General features: G+C 47.7%; 1 protein-coding gene across 2 annotated transcripts in view; it reads right to left on the bottom strand.

The window, feature by feature from the left end:
* Positions 1 to 109: 109 nt before the first annotated feature.
* Positions 110 to 22,395, bottom strand: part of LOC110485180 (meiosis inhibitor protein 1) — a 29,272-nt gene continuing 6,986 nt past the window's right edge. Inside the window, exons 12-32 of one of the 2 annotated variants that reach the window (XM_036942436.1) lie at positions 21,915 to 22,049; positions 21,706 to 21,814; positions 21,499 to 21,590; positions 21,250 to 21,397; positions 20,972 to 21,083; positions 20,809 to 20,869; positions 18,666 to 18,763; positions 18,263 to 18,440; positions 17,393 to 17,543; positions 14,488 to 14,775; positions 14,216 to 14,384; positions 11,514 to 11,618; positions 11,075 to 11,185; positions 10,646 to 10,800; positions 10,233 to 10,317; positions 9,458 to 9,639; positions 8,535 to 8,616; positions 4,238 to 4,344; positions 3,368 to 3,499; positions 750 to 871; positions 110 to 372 (exon numbers count right to left, since the gene is read on the bottom strand). In XM_036942436.1, the coding sequence (XP_036798331.1) occupies positions 297 to 372; positions 750 to 871; positions 3,368 to 3,499; positions 4,238 to 4,344; positions 8,535 to 8,616; positions 9,458 to 9,639; positions 10,233 to 10,317; positions 10,646 to 10,800; positions 11,075 to 11,185; positions 11,514 to 11,618; positions 14,216 to 14,384; positions 14,488 to 14,775; positions 17,393 to 17,543; positions 18,263 to 18,440; positions 18,666 to 18,763; positions 20,809 to 20,869; positions 20,972 to 21,083; positions 21,250 to 21,397; positions 21,499 to 21,590; positions 21,706 to 21,814; positions 21,915 to 22,049 (2,698 nt within the window). In that variant the 3' untranslated portion in view covers positions 110 to 296. Of the gene's footprint in view, positions 373 to 749; positions 872 to 3,199; positions 3,500 to 4,237; positions 4,345 to 8,534; positions 8,617 to 9,457; positions 9,640 to 10,232; positions 10,318 to 10,645; positions 10,801 to 11,074; positions 11,186 to 11,513; positions 11,619 to 14,215; positions 14,385 to 14,487; positions 14,776 to 17,392; positions 17,544 to 18,262; positions 18,441 to 18,665; positions 18,764 to 20,808; positions 20,870 to 20,971; positions 21,084 to 21,249; positions 21,398 to 21,498; positions 21,591 to 21,705; positions 21,815 to 21,914; positions 22,050 to 22,395 lie in introns of both variants that reach the window. The other variant, XM_036942435.1, reaches the window with a different exon arrangement.

The raw sequence follows: 22,395 nt of genomic DNA, 5'->3' as shown, positions 1-22,395 counted from the left end.
AAAACGTTTGACTTCAATTTGACATCTGTATCCCATCGAGCCATGAACATCCAAATCGGTGGCCTCTGATTGGCCTATATTTCTACTGAAATGACATATGACAACTGTTCTTTTCCAAACAATTCTTTATAATAAACTTATATTATTGAAAGACCTCAAACCTAAAGGCTAATTAATGGAATGCTCCCCCTAGTTATTTTATTGACACAGTAAATCAGTAATAATATGACAGGAGTCCTACCAGACACCTCTTCAGAATAAGGCTGTAAATAAATAGATCAATAAATCAAACAGGTCTATAACTGAGAGCCATTGTGTCCGTCTGTCTTCACAGTGAAGTCGGACAGGCAGAGATACATCTCTCCAACACGCCTGAGAAAGGGGGTTAAGGACAGATAGGAAGGAGAGAGAAAGAGAGCTCCTAGAAAGAGCACTGTAAATGGCATGTGTCTGTGTCTGATGACTAAAACAAGTTGGTCCACACCTCTGGCAGACAGGGATGTACTGAAACATGAGTGGAGACTCAGTATGTCGCAACAGCAGGGACAGCACAAGAGATTAAGTGAAATGCATCACGTATGACAGATTTAGTCAATGGCCTGTAAAAATCAATAAACACTGATAAGTACTGCTCTGTCGACTTTGTTTTTTAAACGAGGAGCATCTCTTGCACTAACTATCTTTTATGCTATAACTGTGTGTGTGTGTGTGGGGGGGGGGGGTCGCCGGGGTACATGAGTGTAGGATACAGAATGCTGGTGGGCAGGTCGTTGTTGGCTGTGGGAGGCAGGGAGTTCAGTGACTCCATCAGAGTATTGGCCCGCAGTCTGCTCTCCTCTGTAGGAGGGGGGTGGAATATACTGCACTGGAGCTGGGGAAGAGAGAGGGGGAGAGGTGAGAAAGAGTCAGTGGGTGAAGGAGAGACAGCAAGAGACTAGAGAGAGAGAGATGAGAGACAGCTGTTTCCACCAGACTCCTAATTCAGCACCGGCTTTTTTCCACCTGCCCTCTTTGCATGAATGATGTGGACTGCGGTGGGAGGGGTTGAGAGAGGTCCGTCTCGTAGGGGACTGTTTCCTGACTATTGCTGAGGTGTGCTGGTCTTTCTGGCACTTATGGCTGTTGAAGCATCACCCAGGTGTGTGCTGCACTTCAGTAGTGGACTATCCAGCCTACCTACAGAGGAGAAGACGACAAACGAGGTGCCTGATGAAGCGCTCCGGGCCTGTCTAAGTAACTGACTGATGCCGCTCCCTCTCAGTGCCATTGAAGGTCCATCCGCTTACGCGACTGCCCAGCTTTTCTTAACTGCCTGGCTGAACACACCGTATCATCTGAATCTGTGGAAGACCAGCACCAAGACCTGCCAGATCTCTACATTTGTTTTGTTTGTATTTACAGCATATTTGAGAATCTTTTTATAATGAAAAGCGCTATTTAAAATAAATCTATTAATATTGTAAGAGACACCGGATATCGTGACAGGCCAGTCTCTCATAAGACCCGCTCTGATCTGACAAGCTACTGAAGCGCACACTGCTGGAGTACATTCAGCTCTGTTAACCCCTGAATAAGAGTCACTGGGCCTCACACACAAACACACACACACCACACACTTGTCAAAGCTCTGTCACTAACTGGCCCCTCCTTGGACACTGTGTTAACTAACCTCCAGACGAGCTTCAATGCCATACAACTCTCCTACCGGTACCTCCAACTGCTCTTAAACGCAAGTAAAACTAAATGCATGCTTTTCAATCGATCGCTGCCCGCACCTGCTCGCCCGTCCAGCATCACTACTCTGGACGGCTCTGACTTAGAATACGTGGACAACTACAAATCTGGGTGTCTGGGTGTCTGGTTAGACTGTAAACTCTCCTTCCAGACTCACATTAAGCAGCTCCAATCCAAAATTAAATCTAGAATCGGCTTCCTATATCGCAACAAAGCATCCTTCACTCATGCTGCCAAACATACCCTCGTAAAACTGACCATCCTACCGATCCGCGACTTCGGTGATGTCATCTATAAAATAGCCTCCAACACTCTACTCAACAAACTGGATGCAGTCTATCACAGTGCCATCCGTTTTGTCACCAAAGCCCCATACACTACCCACCATTGCGACCTGTACGCTCTCATCGGTTGGCCCTCGCTTCATACTCGTCGCCAAACCCACTGGCTACAGGTTATCTACAAGTCTCTGCTAGGTAAAGCCCCGCCTTATCTCAGTTCACTGGTCACCATAGCAGCACCCACTCGTAGCACGCGCTCCAGCAGGTATATCTCACTGGTCATCCCCGAAGCCAATTCCTCCTTTGGTTGTCTTTCCTTCCAGTTCTCTGCTGCCAATGACTGGAACAAATTGCAAAAATCTCTGAAGCTGGAGACTCATATCTCCCTCACTAGCTTTAAGCACCAGCTGTCAGAGCAGTTTACAGATCACTGCACCTGTACTTAGCCTATCTGTAAACAGCCCATCTACCTACCTCATCCCCATACTAGTATTTATTTATTTATTTTGCTCCTTTGCACCCCAGTATCTCTACCTGCACATTAATCTTCTGCCGATCTACCATTCCAGTGTTTAATTGCTATATTGTAATTACTTCGCCACCATGGCCTATTTATTTCCTTAACTTACCTCATTTGCACTCACTGTAAATATACTTTTTGTTTTCTTTTGTGCTACTGTATTATTGACTGTATGTTTTGTTTATTCCATGTGTAACTCTGTGTTGTTGTATGTGTCGAATTGCTACGCTTTATCTTGGCCAGGTCACAGTTGCAAATGAGAACTTGTTCTCAACTAGCCTACCTGGTTAAATAAAGGTGAAATAAATGTTTTTTAAATAAACTAAGGGAGGCAGCAAGGTCAGCTGTATCACATGACAAATGGGGACAGTGATGACATTTCAGTGCAGTGACATTCCATTACTGAGCCAGATGAACCCTAATGAGGGCCTGTGTCCTGCCACGGCCATGTGTGACACAATGGCGTAGAGGTGGTGACAGGGGGCTGCTTGGACATGGGACAATTAAAAGAGTGTGTCTCAGTGACGTTCAACATAGTCTCATAGAGCTCTGCCTGTGTGCTCTCTGTTTGCATTTTACTCTGCTGCTGTATGTGTTCCAGTCAGTGTGTTGTGTACTGTACCTGTGTGAGCAGCTGTCTCAGGGCCTGTGTTGTGTATTGTACCTGTGTGAGCAGCTGTCTCAGGGCCTGTGTTGTGTACTGTACCTGTGTGAGCAGCTGTCTCAGGTCCTGTGTTGTGTACTGTACCTGTGTGAGCAGCTGTCTCAGGGCCTGTGTTGTGTACTGTACCTGTGTGAGCAGCTGTCTCAGGGCCTGTGTTGTGTACTGTACCTGTGTGAGCAGCTGTCTCAGGGCCTGTGTTGTGTTCTCTCCCAGCTCGTTCAGGCCTCTCTTCTCCACCGCCTCCAACACCTGACACAGGTCTGGCTCCCACACCACCACCCTACTGCCATACCGCAACAGCTGCATGGGAGGGACATGTGTTGGTATTCAAGTCTTCATCGGGGTGCTTACAAACAGAAGGCAAAGACACATTTGAATACACTTCAAAATGGCCCTGCACTGCTTCAAAGACTGTGTGTGTCCGGGTACAGTCTTGAAGCATCTGCATGCTTCCCATCCGAAACAGTTCGGAGTAGTTCATATATGTGCATTTATTATGATGCCATTTTGGGACGTTTTGGTCTTCGGCAAGTTTTTTTGGGGCTATTTGTCCACAAAATGTTTCTTGTGACAAGCCGAAATTTGGAATCCAAAGTCTACGCCCTTCTTCGGTGATTGGTCAACAGTAGAGATTCTTCAATTAAGTGTTTGTTGTCATTCAACGACAGACAATTCGTTTTCATGCAGATTTTTTCACTTGAGAAATACTGCACCAAACATCTTAGTTAGATGTAAAATTGTGTGACTAAGATCTCCTTGGCAAAAACGGTTCACCTAGCAGAGTTTGGCTGGGTGCAGTCTTACCAGTGTGAGTAGTGTGAGTGTGGCTGGGTGCAGTCTTTCCAGTGTGAGTAGTGTGAGTGTGGCTGGGTGCAGTCTTACCAGTGTGAGTAGTGTGAGTGTGGCTGGGTGCAGTCTTACCAGTGTGAGTAGTGTGAGTGTGGCTGGGTGCAGTCTTACCAGTGTGAGTAGTGCGAGTGTGGCTGGGTGCAGTCTTACCAGTGTGAGTAGTGCGAGTGTGGCTGGGTGCAGTCTTACCAGTGTGAGTAGTGTGAGTGTGGCTGGGTGCAGCAGGCAGCTCTCTCCAGAGTTGAGCAGAGAGTAGAGCAGGAAGCGACTCCAGGGCTGACACACCACATGCTGGGCTGGTGACAGAGGGGGAAAGGACAGGTCAGGATGATGGTGAGGCGTGAATACACTGTTTTGCTAGCACAGACTGGAATATGTTCCGGAATTCATCCAATGGCATTGAGGAGTATACTACCTCAGTCAACTTCATCAATAAGTGCATCGACGATGTCGTCCCCACAGTGACCGTACGTACATATCCCAACCAGAAGCCATGGATTACAGGCAACATCCGCATCAAGCTAAAGGCTAGAGCTTCCACTTTCAAGGAGCGGGATACTAATCCGGACACTTATAAGAAATCCCGCTATGCCCTCAGACGAACCATCAAACAAGCAAAGCGTCAATACAGGATTAAGATTGAATCCTACTACAACGGCTCTGACACTCATCGGATGTGGCAGGGCTTGAAAACTATTACGGACTACAAAGGGAAACCCAAACGCGAGCTGCCCAGTGACGCGAACATAGCAGAGGAGTAAATGCCTTTTATGCTCTCTTCGAGGCAAGCACCACTGAAGCATGCACAAGAGCAGCAGCTGTTCTGGACGACTGTGTGATAACGCTCTTGGTAGCCAATGTGAGCAAGACCTTTAAACAGGTCAACATTCACAAAGCCACGGAGCCAGACGGTTTACCAGGACGTGTACTCAAAGCATGCGCGAACCAACTGGTAAGTGTCTTCAATTACATTTTCAACCTCTCCCTGACAGAGTCTGTAATAGCTACATGTTTCAAGCAGACCACCATAGTCCCTGTGCCCAAGGAAGCGAAGGTAACCTGCCTTAAAGATTAACGCCCTGTAGCACTCACGTCAGTAGCCATGAAGTGCTTTGAAAGGCTGATCATGGCTCACATCAACAGTATCCTCCTGGATACCCTAGACCCACTCCAATTTGCATACTGCCCCAACAGATCCACAGATGACACAATCTCAATCGCACTCCACACTGCCCTTTCCCACCTTGACTAAAGGAACACCTACATGAGAATGCTGTTCATTGACTACAGCTCAGCGTTCAACACCATGGTGTCCAGGCCGCCCCCAGGTGGTAAGGGTAGGCAACAACACGTCTGCCACCCTGATCCTCAACACAGGCCCCTCAAGGGAGTGTACTTAGTACCCTCCTGTACTCCCTGTTCACCCACGACTGCGTGGCCAAACACAACTCCCAACACCATCATTAAATTTGCTGACGACACAACAGTGGTAGGCCTGATCACAGACAACGATGAGAAAACCTATAGGGAGGTGGTCAGATCTGTCCGTTTGGTGCCAGGACAACAACCTCTCCCTCAATGTGAGCAAGACAAAGGAGCTGATTGTGAACTACAGGAAAAGGCGGGCCGAACAGGTCCCCATTAACATCGACGGGGCTATAGTGGAGCAGGTCATGAGTTTTAAGTTCCTCGGTGTCCACATCACCAACTAGCGTTCATGGTCCAAACACACCAAGATAGTCGTGAATAGGGCACGACAAAACTTTTCCCCCCTCAGGAGACTGAAAAGATTTGGCATGGGTCCCCAGATCCTCAAAAAGTTCTACAGCTGCACCATCAAGAGCATGACCGGTTGCATCACCGCCTGGTATGGCAACTGCTCGGCATCTGACCGTAAGGCGCTACAGAGGGTAGTACGTACAGCCCTGTACATCACTGGGGCCATGCTTCCTGCCATCCAGGACCTATATAATAGGCGGTGTCAGAGGAAAGCCCATAAAATTGTCAGACTCCAGTCATGCAATCATAGACTTTCTCTGCTACCGCATAGCAGGCGGTACTGGAGCGCCTAGTCTAGGACCAAAAGGCTCCTTAATAGCTTCTACCCCCAAGCCATAAGACTGCTGAACAATTAATCAAATGGCCAACGGACAATTTACATTGACACCCCCCCATTTGTTTTGTACACTGCTGCTACTCGCTGTTTATTATCTATGCATAGTCACTTCACCCAGACAAAATCACCAGCACACACTGTGGCAATATTCTAGATCACCTTTACTCCATACACCTTCCTCGCACTCCATTGGCAAATCAGACCATAACTCTATCCTCCTACAAGCAAAAACTCAAACAGGAAGTACCAGTGACGGACTCAATACGGAAGTGATCCGATGATGCGTATGCTAAGCTACAGGACTGTTGCACTAGCACAGACTGGAATAGGTCCCGGGATTCATCCGATAACATTCAGGAGTTTACCACTTCAGTCACTGGCTTCATTAATAAGTGCATCGACGACGTTGTCCCAACAGTGACCATACATACGTACATAACCCAACCAGAAGCCATGAATTACAGGCAACACCCACACTGTGCTAAAGGCAAGAGCTGCTGCTTTTCAAGGAGCGGGTCACTAATCTGGACACTTATAAGAAATCACGTTACAACCGCCAACAAGCCATCAAACCATCAAACAGGCAAAGCATCAATAAAGGACTAAGATTGAATCCTACGCCGTCTCTGATGCTCATCGGATGTGGCAGGGCATGCAAACTTTCATGGATTACAAAGGGAAACCAAGCCGCGAGGTGCCACAACACGAGCCTACCAGACAACCTAAATGCCTTCTATGCTCGCTTCGAGGCAAGCATCACTGAACCATGCATGACAGCACCAGCTGTTCCGGATGTTCTCCGTAGCCGATGTAAGGCCTTTAAACAGGTTATTCGGTATGTAATACCAACTTGTTTGAAGCAGACCACCATAGTTCTGGTCCCCAAGAACGCCAAGGTAACCTGCCTAAATAACTAAGATATATAGCCATGAAATATATCACATCAACGCCATCATCCCAGACACTCTGAACCCACAGATGATGCAATCTCTATTGCACTCTACACTGCCCTCACCCACCAGGACTAAATTAATACCTATATAAGAATAATGTTCAATGACTACAGCTCAGCAATCAACACCATCGTCCAAATAAACAGATAATCACCAAGCTCAGGACCCTGGGACTGAACACCTCCCTCTGCAACTGGATCCCGGACTTGCCACCCCGCCCACGCTGATAGGACTGATCACCGACAACTATGAGAAAGCCTATAGGGAGGAGGTCAGAGACCTGGCTGTGTGGTGCCAGGGCAACAACCTTTCACTCAAAGTCAGCGACACAAAGAAGCTGATCGTGGACTACAGGAAATGGAGGGGCGAGCACGCCCCCATCCACATCAATGGGGCTGTAGTGTAGCTGGTTGAGAGCTTCAAGTTCCTCAGTGTCCACATCACTAAGGAATTAACATGGTAAACACACACCCACACAGTTGTGAAGAGGGCACAACATCGCTTCTTCCCCTCAGGAGGCTGAAAAGATTTGGCATGGGCCCTGAAATCCTCAAAAAAGTTCAACAGCTGCACCTTTGAAAGCATCTTGACTGGCTGCATCACCGCTTGGTACGGCAACTGCAAGGCACCCAACCGCAAGGCGCTACAGAGGGTGGTGAGTACGGCCCAGTACATCCCTGGGTCCAAGCTCCCTGCCATCTAGGACCTCTATACTAGGCGGAGTCAGAGGAAGACTCCAGCAACCCAAGCCATAGACTGTTCTATCTGCTACCGCTTGGCAAGTGGTATCAGTTCATATCCTTTAACCCCAAGCCACAAGGCTGCTAAACAAGGCTGCTAAACAAGGCTGATAAATAGCTAATCAAATGGATACCTGGGTATAACTACATTAACCTTTTAAAAAAAAAAACTAAATCTCACACACACTTACAACCCAACACACACACACTACATATGCTCACACACACATAACGTGCGCATACAGGCATTCTGACGCCCCACACATACACACCACATACGCTGCTGCTACTGTCTATTATCTATCCTGTTGCCTCGTCCATTTAACAGTTACCTATATGTACATAGCTACCTCAATTACCTCGTAGCCCTGCACATCGACTCTGTACTGGTACTCCCTGTATATATATATATATATATACCAAACGGTGATGCATATATATAACTGTAAGATGTAAATATTGTGTTTTTTGTTGTTCCTGAAGGCTGTTGCTATAGTGATAACCAAAAGATACCCATGTTGTTATTTTTACTCGTTATTCATTATTCATTATGTATTTATTCCGTGTGTCACTATTTCTATTGTTATCTTTAACTCTGCATTGTTGGAAAAGGACCTGTAAGGAAACATTTCACTGTTAGTGTACACCTGTTGATTTGATTGGTCTGAGTCTGGTACCTGTAGATGGACTTCTCCTTTGCAGAAACCGCAGCAGAGACCCCAGGCAGTTCACTGACACACTTAGCAACAGCTCCTGCTTCTGGAAGAGGCGGAGGACAGAAAGATATTTAGCCAGCTGGAGGGATGAATAGAAGAGGGGGAGAGAAGATATTAAGCCAAACAGGGATGGAGAAAAGAGAGAACCAGATAGAAAGAGAGAGTGAGGGATTATTTAATAATGCATTACCCCTCCCACTCCACAGCCGCCCCTACTGAGGCAGTGACTAGTGATTAGTGGGACAAAACAGTGACGAAGGGCAGATGGCTATAGAGGAGGAGGTCCACAGAGAGTTCCAGTCTAATCCTGGAAACCAGTGCAGACTCACATCATCGGCTTAGCGCACCACAGCACAGTGGACCGAGGAGGAGCTACGCTCTACAGAGCAGCCACTGATATGGAACTACTGCCCTGACTGATACAGGGTGGTATTATTCAACACCAAATTGGTTATATAGGAAGAGGGACACATTAAGTGCATTCTTCACTATACATACACAGCAAGGACTAAACTATGCTATAGAGACAACGGGAAAGAGAGGAGGAGTTGAAGATGCTTTGTGTAGAGTTACTGAGAGCTCTGACCCAGTCATTAAGTGATGACAGTAATGATACGCAGTATTTATGAAGTGCGTTTATCCCCATAACCCTGCCATTAACACCAGTGTACTATACAGACTAGAAAAGGCTGCACTGTAGAGAAAGAGAAACAGAGGGTAGAAAGGAAGGACACATTTGAGTGCTTTACCACATCAGCCTTGTCGAACAACAATGAAAACAATGAATCAATTGAAAATGTAGGAAGAAAAACAGTATGGGGAAGAACTCTGGGGTGTTAACAGCTCTGTAGTGTGAGTGTGTGTGTGTGTATGGTGTGTCTGACCTGCAGCAGGAGGCCGTAGAGTGCGGTGATGAGGCAGTGGGCCCCGTAGGATCCCAACGGGTGCAGAGAGCTGTCTGTGTCCCCCAGGGGCCTCTGTCCTGCCCTGGGGCCAACACTCACACACAGCACTGGAGACTCCAGGTCAACGTCTAGAACAGCCTGCAGCAGCCTCAGGGAACTAGCTGTGGGGTGGAAGGCGAGGGAGGAGAGGCAGAATGAGGGAAGACAGAGGAACGAGAGGATGTGGAGGGAGAAGGTGTGGGATCCGTGGTGAGGAGAGGGAGAACGTGGGCAGAGAGGGGAGAGGTTGAAAGAGGATTGTCAGGAGACGGGGAGGAAGGAGAAGATGAGCAGAGAGAAAGAGTGTGGGTGGTAAGAGAGAGGAAGGGAGAGACAGGGTTACAGGTCAGTGGGAGATCTGATTAAACACACTGAAACACAGGCCAGGAGCTGGTGGCCATTTGCAGAACCCTTTTGTCAAACACTCATGTACACTGAGATATTAGACCCCTCTAAGGGAGAGAAGAGAAAATTAGAGATAGCAGAAAGAGCGTGGGAGAGCGAGAGAGAAAACAGAGAGAGGGAGGAGGCGGAAGCGGAGGAGAGAGACCGTAGATCACCCTAACAGCCCACTCATACAACAGGGAGACAGAGATACACAACCAGCGGGACATTTCTATCCCAACTCCTCTGTTGGAGGAAGGAAAACATAACAGAATTAAAGCCTGTGTAACAATGCTGCTTTGCTCTGCTTAGTGTGGTGGAGCGTTGTTACCCAGTAAGAGGCTGCCTGTCTTCCTCTTCCCAAAGACCAGGGCCTGCACCGTGCTGCCCAGGTTCAACCTGATGCTTCTATGGACCTTGGGATTCAGAAAGGGAAGAAAATGACAAGATGATAAGGCAACAACCATAGAACTAGGAATGTAATTTAACAGGATCTCTATGTCAATGACGCTCTCTATTCAACAACACACCGTCATACAGTACAAGACAAAATGTATCGTCTAACATCAAGGTCTCTGATACATTCTGCTTTGAGTGCTGTATTCAATGTGTGTTCCACTGTCAGCTGTAGAGGACAGTGTCTCCCCCTGGTAAGTCCCCTGCTCCTGTCCTCACTCCAGTGTGTTTTGTACTACATTGTAGCCTGTGTAAAGGTCTTCATAAGGGTTAGCGTGACAGAACAACCTGAGCTGAATGAGTGTGCTGCAGGGTGACGAGAGAGGACAGGAGCAGACGAGAGCAGCACAGCAGGGCAGACGGAGGAGAGAGGGAAGAGGAGAGGTCCAGCGTAGCCTGCAGTTGGTCCATCAGCCCGGCGTTACACAGCAGCATGGACACAGCTGGGGAGGGAAAAAACCAAAAGATCACACTCAAGACATTATCCAATATATAAAACATACTACCAATTTAATGTGTGAGTGTGTTGTGTGCCCTTGTGAATGGCTGGTTCTGTACAAGTATGTGCCTCTCTTACAGGCCAGACGGCACAACGCAATCTGTGTCTCTGGGGGACTGTGTGTGTGAGAGAGAGAGAGGCAGGTGGCAGCGTGTATGAAGGCTGCTCGCTGTGCTGCACTTAATGAGAAGGACAGGGTGGCAGACTGAGTTTGTCACCTCTGTCAGTGCAGTGAGGGGGTGACAGACGCAGACAACAGTACAGGTAGCTGAAGGCTGGCAGCAGACACTCCATGTTGGAGGCTTGCAGCTTCCCTGCCAGGTTACTCACTGGAACGCGCCCATAGTAAGACAGGAGACAAAATAAGACATCAGACAGAATACAAGATCAGAACATCTATAGTCAGAAGAAAGCCGACATGCTATTGATACTTAAATACTACTTTAATCTACAAATTCAGCTTATGCTTATGTCATATGCTTTGTTGATGCAAGCAAAAACCCTAAGGCATTTGAATATCGATTGAACTGATATTGAATGTAGAGTGAGTACAGCGTGAGTACAGCAAGAAATAGTGGACAAGTTATGACGTCAGACCAAAGCTATAGATCTGAGTGAATTATGCATGGCTGACTCCTTTTGACGCTGTGACCTCACCGTGGTAGAGCAGTTTGAAGTGGATGCCGTCCATCTCATTCTCAGTGGAGCCACTGGTCTGCATCAGGCACAGCAACCTCAGGACCAGAGGGAGAGAGGCCACGGCTAAAGAGATTGGGAAAGGATAAGGGGAGAAATAATTAACGAGAGAAAGAGATGAAAGAGCAAGAAAGAGGCCAAAACACTAATTTCCATACTCCCTTGGCTGCATTTGATTTACATTAGATAGTCAGTAAAGATGCCCAGGGTCCCTGCTCATCTGCTCATCCGTGAACACGCCTTAGGCATGCTGCAAGGAGGCATGAGGACTGCAGATGTGGCCAGGGCAATAAATTGCAATGTCTGTACTGTGAGGAGCCTATGACAGCGCTACAGGGAGACAGGACAGACAGACAGCTGATAGTCCTCGTAGTGGCAGACCACGTGTAACAACACCTGCACAGGATCGGTACATCACACCTGGGGACAGGTACAGGATGGCAACAACAACTGCCCGAGTTACACCATGAACGCACAATCCCTCCATCAGTGCTCAGACTGTCCGCAATTGGCTGAGAGCTTGTAGACCTGTTGTAAGGCAGGTCCTCACCAGACATCACCGGCAACAACGTCGCTTATAGACACAAACCCACCGTTGCTGGACCAGACAGGTCTGGCAAAAAGTGCTCTTCACCCTAAGAATCGCGGTTTTGTCTCACCAGGGGTGATGGTCAGATTCTCATGTATAGTCGAAGGAATGAGCTTTACACTGAGGCCTGTACTCTGGAGCGGGATTGATTTGGAGGTGGAGGGTCCGTCATGGTCTGGGGCGGTGTGTCACAGCATCATCGGACTGAGCTTGTCGTCATTGCAGGCAATCTCAACGCTGTGCGTTACAGGGAAGACATCCTCCTCCCTCATGTGGTAACCTTCCTGCAGGCTCATCCTGACATGACCCTCCAGCATGACAATCAATGCCACCAGCCATACTGCTCGTTCTGTGAGTGATTTCCTGCAAGACAGGAATGCCAGTGTTCTGCCATGGCCAGGGAAGAGCTCGGATCTCAATCCCATTGAGCACATCTGGGACCTGTTGGATCTGAGGGTGAGGTCTAGAGCCATTCCCCCTAGAAATGTCCTGGAACTTGCAGGTGTCTTGGTGGGAGAGTGGGGTAACATCTCACAGCAAGAACTGGCTAATCTGGTGCAGTTCATGAGGAGGAGATACACTGCAGTACTTAATGCAGGAGGTGGCCACACCAGATACTGACTGTTACTTTTGATTTTAACCCCCCCCCCCCCTTTGTTCAGGGACACATTATTCCATTTCTGTTAGTCACATGTCTGTGGAACTTGTTCAGTTTATGTCTCAGTTGTTGAATCTTGTTATGTTCATACAAATATTTACACATGTTAGTTAAGTTTGCTGAAAATAACCGCAGTTGAGAGAGAGGACGTTTCTTTTTTTGCTGAGTTTATTAGTGAAAATGATATTGTGCAGCGTATTCTAGTGGGAGAGCTGATGGTAACGAGTTGATGGTAACTAGTTAGTTCAACACCCCCAGAGCGGACATATAGTTGTGGTGCGCCTTTGCGCTACAGCAATTAACCTACACACCCTCTATGGGTATCCATCGGCCGGAATGGTTGGCAGGAGAGTGTATGTATGCAGTGTAACCCAGCCTTGATAAAAGCTGTCTGGGATGCTGAGACACTGATGTGACGTGGTCTTGCGGTTTGTGAAGCTGCTCTAGTTAGTCTCTCAATTACTGCCTGCTCCTATAGGAGAGGAATGTCAAAGCACATTTTCTTCTGTTGCACTTGATATCACGCCACAGAGTGAAGCCGCTTTGTTCTCCCTGCAACTACACTGAACAAAAATACCAACTGCAACATGTAAAGTGAAAATAGATTAAATCCCAGAAATGGTCCATACACAGAAAAAGCTTATTTTTCTGAAATGTGTTTACATCTGTGTTAGTAAGCATTTTCCAAAATAATCCATCCACCTGAGAGTTGTGGCATATCAAGAAGCTGATTTAACAGCATGATTATTACACAGGTGCACCTTGTGCTGTGTACAGTAAAGGTAACTTTTAAATGTGTTGTTTGTCACACAACACAATGCTACAGATGTCTCAAGTTCTGAGGGAGCGTGAAATTGGCATGCTGACTGCAGGAATATCCACCCGAGCTGTTGCCAGACAATTGAATGTTCCCTTCTCTACATCGTTTTAAAGAATTTGGCAGTACGTCCATCTGGCTTCACAACCGCAGACCACATGTAACGACGCCAGCCCAGGACCTCCACACCCGGCTTCTCCACTTGCGGGATCGTCTGGGACCAGCCACACGGACAGCTGATGAAACTGAGGAGTATTTCTGTCTGTAATAAAGTATTTTTGTGGAGACAGTCTGATTGGCTGGTTCTGGCTCCCTAGTGGGTGGGCCTATGCCCTCCCAGGCCCACCCATGGCTGCACCCCTGCCCAGTCATGTGAAATACATAGATTAGGGCCTAATGAATTTATTTAAAATTGACTGATTTCTATATATGAATTGTAACTCAGTAAAATCGTAAAAAATGGTTGCATGTTGCATTTATATTTTTGTTCAGTATACAGTTATCTTTCCCAACTGTATTTGTAACATGAGGATATATGGCTAATTATATAGATAGACTATATATATAAATAATGGTATATTCAAATTTTTTCTCCTCACCTCCTGTCCCCTGGCTGCTCTCCAGGCCCAGTCTCTGGAGCACCTGTAGCAGAGTGGGTCTGAGTAGGGTACACATGCCGGCCTTACAGCTCCGCCGGCCCTGCAGGAAACTGCCCAGCACCTCTACAGCACGTTCTGCCAGGGGAGCTTCGCTGGTACACACCATGCCCTACAGACACAGAGAAGCAGGGGTTCATGCAGAGAGCTGGGGTTGGCAAAGAAACAGGATTGTGCCCAGTCTCTGGACAGTACATGGGGTCTCCCTCCCTCACCAGCAAGTTCAGTATGACAGTGGGGCTCTTCTCCAGCAGAGTCAGCAGGGCTGTGTTGTCTGGATCCTGGTTCTGCTCTGACAGGCCCTCTGTCTTCTTACTGTTTGTGTCTGACTGCGGTGTGGCCTGAGCACGGTGGGACAACCACAGCTCCAGGACCCGGGGCCCAAAGTGCTCGGCCAGCTCTGGGTAGCGGAAGAGGAAGTGTAGGAGTGGAGGGTGGTGGGTGTAGAGGGAGGCGAAATTGGGGCTGGAGGACAGGGCCTTGCTGATGCAGTTTAGAGGAGCCTGGACAAGAGATGGGGGGGTGGGGGGGCAGAGGACTAAAGAATGAGAAGGAAGTCTTACAGGTGCACAACTCTGATGCTTAAGGTCATTTGTTGTGACTTGACTAACAAGAAACAGAGGAGCTATGGCTTTGTACATTCATCAACCACTTAATTTACCAATAAGGTGTTGAGGAATAATGGAGACATGCAGACCCATGTCCTTAATTCCCTGTGAGTTCCAAATGTCTCTAACAGTCGCCCCTGCCTGAGTTTTTTCATGCGCGTGATGTCAGAATGCTTGCACTGCTCCATGTGATTGTTACGCAACAGGACAGTTACCCGCGCTGCCCTCAAAACAAGGCACGCTGCCTGCTAATTATATATAGGCTATGTTTCAACTAGTCAATTTCAAATTATTTTCTAACAAGTTTTATTTTCTAACAGTTTGAATTGAGGTGTGTTCCACCTCCTTGTTAATTTGCACAATAACTAGCCCATTTCACGGCTGAGGACAATTTACGTTTGAGGCTTTACTGAGCGGACAAACTTCTCTCTTCAACGAGAGCCCAAGCACTTCCCCAGTGTTTCCCCAGATCAAGTATGAAGACATTGCGCATCTCTACTCAGAACAGGCCTTGCTTGCACAAACGTTTCCCTCCAGCACATTTTCTGGCTGGCGCCCGCATTGCCTTCATGGTTGCTTTCCTTACAAATTGGACTTTGGACATGTGTGCGTTCCTATCAAAGTAAGTGGCTTATTTTCTGCATATCTTGTTGTTGTTTCTGCTGTAGCACACCATATGTATGTATGGATCATAATGTAGTTACTGTTTTATTCACATTTTCAAGTACTGGTGACAAATCATGCTTTCTGATTTTTGCCAGGCTCCCACGCCTCGGCCGGGCTCGCCAGGCTCCCACGCCTCGGCCGGGCTCGCCAGGCTCCCACGCCTCGGCCGGGCTCGCCAGGCTCCCACGCCTCGGCCGGGCTCGCCAGGCTCCCACGCCTCGGCCGGGCTCGCCAGGCTCCCACGCCTCGGCCGGGCTCGCCAGGCTCCCACGCCTCGGCCGGGCTCGCCACCTCTACCGGTTCGTCAAGGTTTTTACACCCAGCCGGCTTGTACAGCGCCCGTGCCTCGGCCGGCCCATGAGGCTCACCCAGGTGGGACGCCGGGTACTGTCACGCTTGCTCCCGCTCTTCCCCCCTGGTGCTCGAGGGCGCTGGGCTTCCCAGCATTACACACTCCTGCCACCATCATTACGGCCACCTAATTCCCACGTCACGCGCATCAGCGATCATTTGGACTCAATCACCTGTTATTTCCTTCCCTATATCTGTCTGTCCCCCAGCTCTGTTCCTCGCTTCCACATTAACGTTCCTATGTTGTTTTGTTACTCGTGAGCTGAAGCTGTTTCTGTCTTGTCTGTTACTCATTAAATGTTTGACTCCCTGTACCTGCTTCTCAACTCCAGCGTCGGTTCTTACACATAGTAATATTTCCTGCATCATATCCCCCCACAATACTATCCCCCCATTTCTACTCCCATGGACTTGAAAACACCCCATAAATGAAATTAACCCCCCCCACAAACTGCCCTAAAATGGTTTCATCCCTATTTAGCTTTCGCTCTACAGTTAGGCTAGGCAGTAGGCTTGTATTTGGTGTGATGATCTGTGAGGTGAAAACATTTTATTTACTTTGTGATTTGTCAAAAACAGTAAACGGCTTGTCAAGTCATGTGCTCCGGTTCTTGTATATACTGTAACAAGTACCTTTACGATTTGTAATATGCTGAAAAGTGGCTAAACTAAGTTCATATTTTTTAGGCAATGAGCGCAGCCATCTTTGACTTTGTGTCTTATAGTGAATGGCATTCTGGGATTAGGGAGTTTTTGCCAAGTCAAACATAAAAAACATGGCTGCCATCATAAAGAATTTAGCTGCTGTCAGCTTAGTTGACACGCATTTATTTTCTAAACAACATTACATTAGTCTCTTGTGCTCACCAGAGATGTGGTACATCAGCACAACCTGTCATTTAGACTGGCTTATGGAATGAGTTTGGCTGTGGATGTGTTCCGTGTGATGATTGGATGATGAAGTTCGCATTCATCTTTTACAATAAAATGGTCAAATTGAGGAATAAAGTTTAAGACGTTTATTTTCCATCAGTACCATAAAATATTTAGATGCTGTTCAGAGGACAATGCCGTTAAGATGCGTTTGTTGCGTCATACGTTCTGTTGCTACTGTTCCAATCACATATTTGAGATCGTACGCTGCAGGGAGCACTCATCAACGATCACAAATACGTGATCGTACGCATCAAAGGGTTGAGGACTAGAGTTGTGTTAGCACTGTTGTGGACATAAAAGGGAAAACTCTCTCTCTTTCGGTATCATTAATAACCAGCTTTCAAAAAGAAAGGCATATATAGTTGATGTAACTCCATAACCGAGTTCCAAGAATGAAGAGTGTTAGTTGGAGCCTTTTGCACCGAAGTGGGATTCTATTTCATAGACTACAACTTCAGTTAAATACTCCAAGGAATGAACAACCCTTCTGCAATGTATTACATGTTGTTAGAGCGCCAGCAGCCCACTATTATCATCCTATTGAAATGAGTTGACTTACCCAGTCCAGGTCGGGGCTCTTGTCCTGTGTGACAGACAGCAGGTAGAGGGCAGACCTGAGCACACAGGGAGGCAGGGCCGAGTCTCCCTGCTCCTGCACCGAGCAGAGCAGAGTCACCACACAGGAGAACACCTTGGAGTCAGGGAGCAGCCTGGTACACACACACACACACAAAGTGTTATGGTGCACGAGCACACACACAGCGATTGGTGGTACGGTGATAGGTACAGGAAGTAAATTGTATTGTACAAAACATTATGAACACCATCCTAATATTGGGTTGCACCCTTTTTTCAGAACAGCCTCAATTCATCGGGGCATGGACTCTACAAGGGGTTGAAAGCGTTCTACAGGGATGCTGGCCCATGTTGACTCCAATGCTTCCCACAGTTGTGTCAAATTGGCTGGATGTCCTTTTGGTAGTGGACCATCCTTGACAAACACGGGAAACTGTTGACTCTTGACACATTCAAACCAGGGCACCTGGCACCTACTACCATACCCATTCAAAGGCACTTAAATCCTTTGTCTCGCCCTTTGAACCTCTGAATGGCTCACATACACAATCCATATGTCAAGGCTTACAAATCCTTCTGTAACCTGTCTCCTCCCCTTCATCTACACTAATAGAAGTGGATTTAACAAGTGACATCAATAAGGGATGATAGACTGACCAGGTGTATCCAGGTGAAGCTATGTCATGGAACGAGCAGGTGTTCCTAATGTTTTGTACACTCAGTGTATAGACACACATACATAACCCTCCCATGCTATGTAAATCACTGGCCGCAGTAAACAGACATCTTTCAAAGCAATGCCGTGTCGTTAATAACCATACAACTGAGCCAGTGTCTACATGTCCCCAAGTACCTGTCTCCATGCTGCAGGGCCAGGTGCAGCAATGTGAGCAGACAGTACTGAGTGGCCCTGGGGCCGGCAGGGTCACATTGGGGCACTGGGGACTCACACAACAGAGAGGGCCACTCACACACACGACAACACAGAGAGGGCAGGCTGGACCTCAACACAGCCTCTATCTCCTCACAGTCTGGGGAACACACACACACAGAGAGAGAGAGAACACTGACACCAGCTCTCAGTAGACCTGTTCATTATTGAATTGCATCACAGTCACAAACAGAACCCCACGTTACCCGGCATAATAAAGTCCAAAGGCCTTCTCCACAGACTTTAAGTGCTACCAAAGAGCTTTACTGTGACGTGAAACCTTAATGCTACTGTGTTTTTCGTGGCTAATGTGTTGTGTCAGTACCTTGTGGGAGGATGCTGGCTGCAGGGTCTGGTTGGGACAGAAGAGACACACTGAGCCTCTGCAGAAAACCACAGCAGGCTGCATTCAGAGCTGGGTTTCTACCGTGAGATGAAAAAGAGTGAGTGAGTGTGAAAAAAAGAGAGGGAGGGACAACTAAGAAAGATAGATGTTGTCTTTTATACACTATACAGTGGGGAGAAAGTATTTGATACACTGCCGATTTGGGAGGTTTTCCTACTTACAAAGCATGTAGAGGTACGTCATTTTTATCATAGGTACACTTCAACTGTGAGAGAGAATCTAAACCAAAAAAATCCAGAAAATCACATTGTATGATTTTTAAGTAATTAATTAGCATTTTATTGCATGACATAAGTATTTGATACATCAGAAAAGCAGAACTTAATATTTGGTACAGAAACCTTTGTTTGCAATTACAGAGATCATACGTTTCCTGTAGTTCTTGAACAGGTTTGCACACACTGCAGCAGGGATTTTGGCCCACTCCTCCATACAGACCAACTCCAGATCCTTCAGGTTTCGGGGCTGTCGTTGGGCAATACGGACTTTCAGCTCCCTCCAAAGATTTTCTATTGGGTTCAGGTCTGGAGACTGGCTAGGCCACTCCAGGACCTTGAGATGCTTCTTACGGAGCCACTCCTTAGTTGCCCTGGCTGTGTGTTTCGGGTGGTTGTTATGCTGGAAGAACCAGCCACGACCCATCTTCAATGCTCTTACTGAGGGAAGGAGGTTGTTGGCCAAGATCTCGCGATATATGGCCCCATCCATCCTCTCAATACGGTGCAGTCGACCTGTCCCCTTTGCAGAAAATCATCCCCAAAGAATGATGCTTTTCCATGCTTCACAGTTGGTATGGTGTTCTTGGGGTTGTACTCATCCTTCTTCTTCCTCCAAACACGGCGAGTGGAGTTTAGACCAAAAGGCTCTATTTTTGTCTCATCAGACCACATGACCTTCTCCCATTCCTCCTCTGGATCATCCAGATGGTCATTGGCAAACTTCAGACGGGCCTGGACATGCGCTGGCTTGAGCAGGGGGACCTTGCGTGCGCTGCAGGATTTTAATCCATGACGGCGTAGTGTGTTACTAATGGTTTTCTTTGAGACTGTGGTCCCAGCTCTCTTCAGGTCATTGACCAGGTCCTGCCGTGTAGTTCTGGGCTGATCCCTCACCTTCCTCATGATCATTTATGCCCCACGAGGTGAGAACTTGCATGGAGCCCCGGACCGAGGGTGATTGACCGTCATCTTGAACTTCTTCCATTTTCTAATAATTGCACCAACAGTTGTTGCCTTCTCACCAAGCTGCTTGCCTATTGTCCTGTAGCCCATCCCAGCCTTGTGCAGGTCTACAATTTTATCCCTGATGTCCTTACACAGCCTTCTGGTATTGGCCTTTGTGGAGAGGTTGGAGTCTGTTTGATTGAGTGTGTGGACAGGTGTCTTTTATACAGGTAACGAGTTCAAACAGGTGCAGTTAATACAGGTAATGAGTGGAGAACAGGAGGGATTCTTAAAGAAAAACTAACAGGTCTGTGAGAGCTGGAATTCTTACTGGTTGGTAGGTGATCAAATACTTATGTCATGCAATAAAATTCAAAATATTTGCTTAAAAATCATACAATGTGATTTTCTGGATTTTTGTTTTAGATTCCGTCTCTCACAGTTGAAGTGTACCTATGATAAAAATGACAGACCTCTACATGCTTTGTAAGTAGGAAAACCTGCAAAATCGGCAGTGTATCAAATACTTGTTCTCCCCACTGTATATAATAATGGTATCAAACCTACTCCTGTGTGCAGTAAATGTTCTGACTTAGCATTTCAATTGAGTTAAAAAAAAATATCCAAATGCACTTTGGACTCAGTTTCATTACAGCTCATAGCACAACCACATAGCCAGCAGACAAGACTGATCCACCGATGAGAGAAGAGCTTTCATGGCCAGACTGAAACCAAGTGACGTGAAAGAAGCTTCTGTGTGTCACCTCTCACTTTCCTGGGCACTTTTACTGGGTTCACTCAATAACAAGTCCACACTATAACAGAGCCATTAGCAATTGTCTGTCTGGGGGGGGTGATAGTGGTCTGTGTGTGTGTGTGTTCTCAGGTTCTCCTGTTACCGGTTTCCTGCACAGAGGACAGCTTTGTGCTCCAGAGCCAGCCTGAAGAAACCAGAGGATGCTGGAAAGAAGAGAGGAAGAAGAATGGAGGAGGAGACATGGGTCATTTTACCTGGGGGTGAGGAAAACAATGATCCCCCTACCCCCGGACAACATGCCTCACCTAGTTTGGCAGCGAAGAGGGGCATGAGGGAGGGTAGAAGGGAGAACTGGTACGACAGGATGGAGAAGAAGTGCTGGAGCATCTGGGCGCTGGGGGCGAGCTCACAATGCCTCTACACACACACACACACACACACACACACACACACACACACACACACACACACACACACACACACACACACACACACACACACACACACACACACACACACACACAGTGTGTGAATGTGTACACACATGGTGCATGAACGTGTGTGTGCTGGGGGCGGGGCTCACTGTGACGGTGGGGATGCAAACAGTGTCACAGCAGTGTAGCAGACACAGACACAGGGACTCCAGCGGGTCCTGACCCTGAACCTGCTTGGATGGAGCTGTGAACACATTCTCCTTCAGGCCAGGCTCAGAGGAACACTGCTTCACTAGCCTGGAACACACAGACACACATTAAACACACTGGAAATAGGGGGGTGGGGCGGGGGGTAAATGTTATCGGTGACTGCAACAATTGCATTCTGCCTCACTGACGTGCAGGCGGCATGGAAACAGACCAGGGCCTGGAGTAGAAACCCTCCCGCTCTCGAGGCCTGGCTGCTGGGCTCATCTCCTCTGAGGCTCACCTGGAAGAGAGAGTAACAGGGACACAGTCAAGAAACCTTTCCAATGGTGTTTCCTGAAGTGAAGTGGAGTTCCCCCCCCTTGCTGACACTCAAAGGTGAACAGAGACTGACTCACTCGGCACCGTGAGGAGGCAGGTAAGGGCAGCTCAGTGCACCGAGCAATAATGTGTTCCACCAGCTTCTCCAGCTGTTTGTACTGTACTGGGCTGGACTGGTGGTTCACCCTACAGAGACACACAGTACAGAGAGAAAACAACATTTAGCTCATGTTTGTGGTGCTCACAGCCAGCACGCGTCCGTCCGTCCATCCGTCTGTCTGTGTACCTGAGGAGGGCGGTGGCAGCGTGGGCTGCCTGTGTTGCCACCTGCAGACTGGGGGAGCAGACTCCAGAGAGCACTGACTCTGCCACGGCCACAAACCCTGGAGCGCTGGGGAACAGACGCACCCCCGCAGGCTGCCTGGAGAGAGACACACCGATAATAAACAGCTGTGACCTCTCTGTCACAGCGCTCCACAGTGATGTTCTGATGTCAGCCACACGGCACCATTAGAGATGTGGTCAGGCAGGCTGTTGCCACAACAACGCTGGACAGCCCAGAGGAACCTGGAAAATCCTCAGAACAACCCACGGCTGTAGGCCGTCATTGTAAATAACAATTTGTTTTTAACTGACTTGCCTAGTTAAATAAAAATACATTTTAAAATACGAGATACTGTGAATGAGGTCAAATTACCCCTCTCTCTCACACCTTTCTCTAGTGCTTGTTCAGCACTGAGACCAGTCTTGTCACTTTCACTGAACGT

The sequence above is a fragment of the Oncorhynchus mykiss genome, chromosome 13 (assembly GCF_013265735.2).
Source record: "Oncorhynchus mykiss isolate Arlee chromosome 13, USDA_OmykA_1.1, whole genome shotgun sequence".
Lineage (NCBI taxonomy): Eukaryota > Metazoa > Chordata > Actinopteri > Salmoniformes > Salmonidae > Oncorhynchus > Oncorhynchus mykiss.
Note: the sequence above shows the minus strand (reverse complement) of the source record. Positions and strands in the feature narration are given on the sequence as shown.